General features: G+C 44.4%; 1 protein-coding gene across 1 annotated transcript in view; it reads right to left on the bottom strand.

The window, feature by feature from the left end:
* The window catches only part of LOC120027866 (cadherin-7-like), a 132,294-nt gene extending 124,600 nt beyond the window's left edge, over nucleotides 1-7,694 (bottom strand). Inside the window, exons 1-2 of the mRNA XM_038972947.1 lie at nucleotides 7,497-7,694; nucleotides 6,573-7,168 (exon numbers count right to left, since the gene is read on the bottom strand). Of these exons, the coding sequence (XP_038828875.1) occupies nucleotides 6,573-6,809 (237 nt within the window). The 5' untranslated portion in view covers nucleotides 6,810-7,168; nucleotides 7,497-7,694. The remainder of the gene's footprint in view (nucleotides 1-6,572; nucleotides 7,169-7,496) is intronic.
* Between the last annotated feature and the right edge of the window lie 294 nt (nucleotides 7,695-7,988).

A 7,988-nucleotide genomic window follows, 5' to 3' on the forward strand; every position in this document is an offset into this window, starting at 1 on the left:
AATGTATTCTAACCACGCTGCGCTTTGGTCCTCCTCTCTTCCACCATACGACGATCGTGACATCGTGACATCTTTCATATTTTAAAAGTAACATCAGGCTAGAAAATGTTGGAGATCCCTTGTCTAAGGTGTCTGGGATGATGGAGGTGATATGTGCCATGACCAGCCTTTCAAAGCACATTATTGTCATTGTGGCAGGTAGCCTTAGAGTTCTTGGGAACAGGAATGATGGTGGTCAGCTTGAGACATGGGGATTACAGACTGGGACAAGAAGAGGTTGAAAATGACCGCCAGCTGGTCTGCACATGCTCTGAGAACACGTGCATTGAGCATCGGAGCCGGTGTAATAGGATTCCACCCTGTTCCTATATTTTTCTTTTGCGTGTTTGATGGCTCTGCGGAGGTTGTAGCGAGACTTATTTTACTTGTTTGTGTCCTCAGCCGTGGCCTTGGGGTTGTCCTTTAGTTTAACGTGTTCCTCGTTACTAATCCAGGGCTTTTGATTGGGGAAGCAGCGAACCTTTACTGTGGGGACAACGTCTACGATGCATTTCCTGATGAAGCCCGAGACAGATATGGTTAGCTCGTCGATGCTATCGATAGAGTCCCAAAACATATTCCAGTCAGCGCTTGCAAGGCAGTCCTGCATTATACTGTTGCCTCCAATTTGGAGGACCATTTCTCTATGGAGGTCATCACAGGTACCTCCTGTTTGAGCTTCTGTTTGTAAACAGGACATGACCTGATTTGGAGGGACAAGGGATGGCCTTGTATGCTTGCTTGTGGGTTGAGTAACAGTGGTCGTGTTGATAGAAGTTGGGCATCATGTATCTTAGTGACGCGGAATTAAAATCGCTGGCAACAAGAAAAGCCGTTTCCGGGTGCATGGTTTCCTGCTTTTTTATAGCCTCATAGCTAAGTGTCAGCTTGTTATGTGTTGTCCTGAGGTGGAATATATACAGCAGTCACGATAACAGATGAAAACACTCTCAGGAGGTAGAAGGGTTGGCATTTGACCATCAGGTATTCCAAGACGAGTGAACAATAGGTCAAGACCTACTGCACTAGAGTCTGCACACCATCTGTTGTTGATGAAGAGACATACCCCTCCCCACCTGGATTTGTCTGAATCCAATTACCTGTCCGCTCGGAGAATAGTGAATCCATCGAGTTGGATAGCCATGCGGGGTGTCTTGCCCGAAAGAAACGGATGATATCTCAGTTACAATAGTCCCGGAGGTCATCCATCTTATTGGCCAATAGAATGGACGGAAGTGGTGGCCAGTTTTCCCTTTGCCTTAGTCTCAACAGGGCGCCCGACCTTTCCTCTTAGGTAGCACATAGATTGGATCGGAGGTACATTAAGAGCCCAGGACGGATCAGTCAAAGTCGAAGCCAAAATTGAGGTTATTAACTGCTGATCTGATGTTCAAAAGTATTTGTTGATCATAAGAAATGATAGCAGATACATTTAATGTATTTTCTAGGGGATAAAGGCCAAAATAATCACAAAATAGTTAGGTTGGGTCAGAACTCTCAAGACGGCAGCCATACAGTACGGCACTATCTCATGGGTTTGTGGTAAGTGAATGGAGAGAGTGAGTGGATACGATTGGGACTGACCTCTCAGTGGAGGCACACTGTAGCACGCCGGGCTGTAGGACGCTAATACATTTGAAAGGGAACCTCTAACAGAATGCTAATGAGGGAGCTGATATTAATTTCTCAGACACATGTTCCTGTGTGTGTGTCTGTGTGTGTGATAGTGTGTGTGAATTCTTCAAAATGTAATGACTGTCGTTATATGCTTATTGCAGAGTATGTTTGCCACCAGAGTAAGAATGCTTCATCTAAGAACTAAAGGGTGGAAAGCATCTTGCAACTGGTGGTGATCAGTAAAACCCAAGCTGCAGATCCATTTGTTTTGAAGTTACAGACTACCTGTTGATAAAGTTAATACAAAATGATGTATACTTTGCTTAGTTGTGAACTCAGTCCAAGTCTACTTTAAGCTCAACTTTCCAGCTGCTCATGCACAGATGTTTTACGATCTCCTGCTTCTATAGTTGTGCCCGTAGTTTTGTCTTTGGCAGGAAAAAGCATGCATAGTACTGCCCTGAAAGCAGCCATTAAGGGAAGAAAGGGGAAAGAAGTTTAACCATGATTTGGATGGTTATTCAGGCTTTCCGCTTTTGGAAGCGGGCTCTAAAAATAAGTGAGCTGCAGCACAAGGTCCTGTCTGTTGTGCACTACAACAGTCCATTTGATGTGAGCAAGCACTCTGCCTGCCCTGAGGGTTGATGGGAAAAGCACTGTAGCCACTGAAACAGACCTTAGGGAACGGAGGACACTGCCGTGGTAGGCTCTCATCAACAAAGTCAGTATAACACAGGGTACGTTTTTCAAAGTTTGTAAAATGGCTTTAAAAAATATGAGTTCTGTACACATTCAGGGAAGTGCACCCAAGACACAAAATCTAAAGCTTAGACATGAAAGTTGACAACTAATTAGGCATAAAATTGATACTGAATCGCATGCCTACTTAGATAACTAATTCAGCCCAGACTCCACACTGGTACTTGCAAATATTTTGTCACTCGATCACCCTGTGCACAAAACGATAATCACCACACACTGACGTAATGTTTACCGCCGAGCGTCTGTTAAGTGTAAGCGCTACACTGACGACGCCATTCCCACTTGCTTAAATATGCGTGTCACCAATTTGCAGTTGACACTGTGTAGTTTTGAGTGTCTTTAATGTATGTTTTCACCGGCTTGCTGTGACTCCAGGTTATTCCAGGACAGTGCACTTACCCCAGGCATAGTGCCAAGGCATAATGAGAAATTTGCTTCTGAATTTCACAATCTGCCAGAATACATTAAAGCCAAGCAGGGCTGCAGATGCAGTGGCGGCAGAATCATCCAGGCCAAAGTGATGACTTCCCATTTCCCTCTCATAATATCATATATCATACTGTTTCTGCTTAGAAAAATGACCGGATCCCACTAGGGGGTCTGTCAGATTGTTTGCAAACAGATGTCAAATTATGGCTATCCATGGCTGGCACAGTGGCACTATTGACTCAGTATAGATCATTATTAAGAGTGACTTACTGTGTAATAACGAACAGCCTATAAGTGTATAGATATTCTTACTCTAGAATTGCGGGCACAGAAGAGTCCAAAATGATGATGAAATCACACTACATTATTTTGGCATAATTGCGGTCATTAATTTTGTCAATTCACATACAGACTGATACATGAGTGCACGCGTACATCAATATGGAGACAGTGACTCAATCCCAATACCTCGGTGGGGGAGTGGCACTCGAAAACAGAGCAACTAGTGATAGGGAGAGATAAATTAGGCCTTGGGAAAGGGACATCACTACATCACTCAAGCACATTAGAGACTGACAACTGATACCACGCAATTTGTTAAATGACAGGCATTGTATTTTTTTACAATGCCTGTACTGGCGGTAGTAAAAGCTTTTTCTTATATTTCTCATGCTACAAATACGTACTTACCATATGAGCAACAAATGAAAACAGCAGATGATGAAGCCTTGCTGCCCCAGCAGCCGTGCTGCTGCTCCAGTTTCAACTGTTCTGCCTGCAGCTATGGAACCCTGACCTGTTCACCGGACGTGCTACCTGTACCAGACCTGCTGTTTTCAACTCTCTAGAGACAGCAGGAGCGGTAGAGATACTCTCAATGATCGGCTATGAAAAACCAACTGACATTTACTCCTGAGGTTCTGACTTGTTGCACCCTCGACAACTACTGTGATTATTATTATTTGACCATGCTGGTCATTTATGAACATTTGAACATCTTGGTCATATTCTGTTATAATCTCCAACCGGGACAGCCAGAAGAGGACTGGCCACCCCTCATAGCCTGGTTACTCTTTAGGTTTCTTCCTAGGTTAGGGCCTTTCTAGGGAGTTTTTCCTAGCCACAGTGCTTCTACACCTGCATTGCTTGCTGTTTGGGGTTTTAGGCTGGGTTTCTGTACAGCACTTTGAGATATCAGCTGATGTAAGAAGGGCTATATAAATACATTTGATTTGATTTGAGAGTCTTGGTGTTGCAGAGCTTTATGGGAGTTTTGATAACCACGCAATAGGGAGTCTGCATTTCGATTCACTTCGTTTTGAGGGCCAACTAGAGGGCTGAAAAGGCACTACCCCTCACTCAAAGTTGAATTGGAACACCACTCCGACTCAATGCGGCTCGCGGGATTGCGCAAAACGGAGTGGGATGGATAAGGGGAAAGGGAAAGATTGGGATAGAGCCAGTAAGTTCTTCTTCATGACATTACTAGGAGGACTAGCGTGTCTATCACGCTCAGCCACGAGGTCAGAACTTCCTGCCATGTCAGACACAGTGTCATGACAACCTTGATTTTAAAGGACACCCTTTTGATCCTGGGCAACATGCATCGCCTCCAGGAATCAACAGATCTGATTGGTCAGCCGTGCGATGGGGTGAAAGGCTGAGGTTTGGGAGGGATACCAGGTGGGGCTGGGCGGTATACCGTATTTTACTATATACCGGTATTGATTTTTTATTTTACCTTCTATAACGGTATTTGAATGTTTGGTTTGTTAAATGTGATATGCCGTGTGTAACGTCCCTTTTTATAGTTTACGCGCTACTTGAGTCATTCCTCTCCACTCTCTCTCTCGCTCCATGCCATGTTCCACACAGATCTAGCTCCGCCCCCGGTCACTCACTTTGTTGAAGCACCTTTGGCAGAGATTACAGCATTGTGTCTTCTTGGGTATAACACTACATGCCTGACACACCTGTATTTGGGGAGTTTCTCCCAATCCTCTCTGCAGATCCTCTCTCACCGTTGCCGCTTGCTATAGACCACCCTCTGCCCCCAGCTGTGCTCTGGACACCATATGTGAACTGATTGCCCCCCATCTATCTTCAGAGCTCGTGCTGCTAGGTGACCTAAACTGGGACATGCTTAACACCCCTGCCATCCTACAATCTAAGCTTGATGCCCTCAATCTCACACAAATGATCAATGAACCTACCAGGTACAACCCCAAAGCCGTAAACACGGGCACCCTCATAGATATCATCCTTACCAACTTGCCCTCTAAATACACCTCTGCTGTTTTCAACCAAGATCTCAGAGATCACTGCCTCATTGCCTGCATCCGTAACAGGTCAACAGTCCAACGACCTCCACTCATCACTGTCAAACGCTCCCTGAAACACTTCAGCGAGCAGGCCTTTCTAATCGACCTGGCCCGGGTATCCTGGAAGGATATTGACCTCATCCCGTCAGTAGAGGATGCCTAGTTAGTTTTTTTAAATGCCTTCCTCACCATCTTAAATAAGCATGCCCCATTCAAGAAATTTAGAACCAGGAACAGATATAGCCCTTGGTTCTCTCCAGACCTGACTGCCCTTAACCAACACAAAAACATCCTGTGGCGTTCTGCATTAGCATCGAACAGCTATGCAAGTTTTCAGGGAAGTTAAAAACCAATATACACAGGCAGTTAGAAAAGCCAAGGCTAGCTTTTTCAAGCAGAAATTTGCTTCCTGCAACACAAACTCAAAAAAGTTCTGGGACACTGTAAAGTCCATGGAGAATAAGAGCAGCTCCTCCCAGCTGCCCACTGCACTGAGGCTAGGAAACTCTGTCACCACCAATAAATCCACTGTAATTGAGAATTTCAATAAGCATTTTTCTTCGGGCTGGCCATGCTTTTGTCATGACGTTGGCCTCCAAAGACACGACACTTTCCACCTGGCTACCCCTACCCCGATCAACAGCACTGCACCCCCCACAGCAACTCGCCCAAGCCTTCCCCATTTCTCCTCCCAAATCCAGTCAGCTGATGTTCTGAAAGAGCTGCAATATCTGGACCCCTACAAATCAGCCAGGCTAGACAATCTGGACCCTTTCTTTCTAAAATTATCTGCCGAAATTGTTGCAACCCCTATTACTAGCCTGTTCAACCTCTCTTTCGTGTCGTCTGAGATTCCCAAAGATTGGAAAGCAGCTGCGGTCATCCCCCTCTTCAAAGGGGGGGACACTCTTGCCCAAACTGCTACAGACCTATATCTATCCTACCCTGCCTTTCTAAGGTTTTCGAAAGCCAAGTTAACTTCTTTGGGGTAGGGGCAGTATTTTCACGTCCGGATGAAAAGCGTGCCCAGAGTAAACTGCCTGCTACTCAAGCCCAGATCCTAGGATATGCATATTATTAATAGATTTGGATAGAGAATTATATATAGAACAAAAAAACAACAGCATTCAAATGATCACTAAGGATACTTAATGATAAAAAAATGATTTTATCTGTTTGGAATTAGCTTAATTAGCTTAATTGACCAATTCTGAAAATAGATATGGATGTGTTTAACGAAACAAATAAGCAGTTAGTGTGAATTTTCTTTACATATTGTACATGTGATCAGAGTGTTTAAATCTTGTAATTTGTTATCTGAAAATATGGTGACATTAAACACTAGCTCTTGTTTGTTTTTCATCCACACTTGTATATGAACACACATTAAGTCCAAACACTTACCTTGCCAACATACAAAGGTTCCTCGCCTGTGTACTCCTCCAGGACAAAGAACTGGTTCCATACCCAGCTGCGTTTGTGCCTGTGAAGCATCTCCCAGGGGCCCACAGTAGTGTGCTGCGCCTGGTTCTGGCCTCCAGAGGCGGAGATCAACCCCCAGCAGCCCAGCTCCCAGAGGGGAAACAGCAGAGCAAGGAGAGTTCCTGCTCTCCCCAAGCTTCCTGAGCCACACCACCTCATTTAGGCCCCCTCCAACAAGCACCAAGCACAGGAGAGAATAAAATCACACAGCGGAGAAGAAAATGTAAAAATCCTCAGGGCCTGCTTCCCACTGTCCTCTTGACCCAATGTTTTCCAAAAAAGAAAAAAGACAAAGAGGATATAACCTTGAAGAAGAGAGCTTTGATTGTAGAAAAGGGAAAAAGTCAAGCTCTGTGTATAGGACTAGTGCTGTTGTTCCTTGGTCTTGATTGTATACAAAAGCCTTGGTAATTCTCTCCACTTTGGAGACAGAGATTTGACATTGAAGGTGGATAGAGGGGGGGTCAATAGTGACAGGCAAGCTTGCTTCTTCACCACAGAGGTGGAGTAATTGGCACCTATCAGAACAAAGGGATGAGGAGAGAGAGAGAGAGAAAGACAGAGCGAGAAAGAGAAAGAGAGAAAGAAACTGCCGTCAGCAAAATTGCCTCGGTGACCGCAGTCACTTTAGACAGCAAGTAATGTGCTTGCTAAAGCAATGATAACGACATTTTTCAACCACTGTTAAAGAAATTGACCAAAAATGAAAATATGGTAAATACAATCAACATAACATCCTGCAGGGGCCCATATACGTAATTCTACATAATATTCTGCATTCCCAATATGACAAAACCAAATTGGGTTAGGTGAAATGTTAATAAAATATGAAGGAGGCAAAATTACCTGTTTTTTCAATGTACACAAGCAAAGCAATTTCTACATTCAGGGAAACAATAACGGGTGGTCGGAATAACAATTAAGTGTCGTTCAGCCTTCTTTCATACTGAATTCCCATTACTGAGGCTTTACCTTTTCCAAGGTTTTTATCTTTGTATAAGAGCAAAAAGTAATAGCGCTATGGCTCTCCACCTGACGGTAACAAGGCACATGATCTGTGTGGTAAGCCCTCATCCACAAGATAAAACATTTATCTGAACTGTCAGCAACGCGACAGACTGGCTCCAGTTCTGACCTTTACACCCCGTAGTCTGTTTGTGTGTGTGAGGACTGCGGAGTGCCGCATAAGATTATGCAATGGGATCTCTGCCTGAGCTACTGAGCCACCATCATACTGCTGTATGGGAATGACAACCAAAAACCAATCATGCAATTAGGAACTAGTGGAAGTAGTGAAATAGACTTATGACCAACTGTTGTCTAGGCCTTCATCACTCC

This window comes from Salvelinus namaycush, chromosome 33 (assembly GCF_016432855.1).
Source record: "Salvelinus namaycush isolate Seneca chromosome 33, SaNama_1.0, whole genome shotgun sequence".
In the NCBI taxonomy this organism is placed as follows: Eukaryota; Metazoa; Chordata; class Actinopteri; order Salmoniformes; family Salmonidae; genus Salvelinus; species Salvelinus namaycush.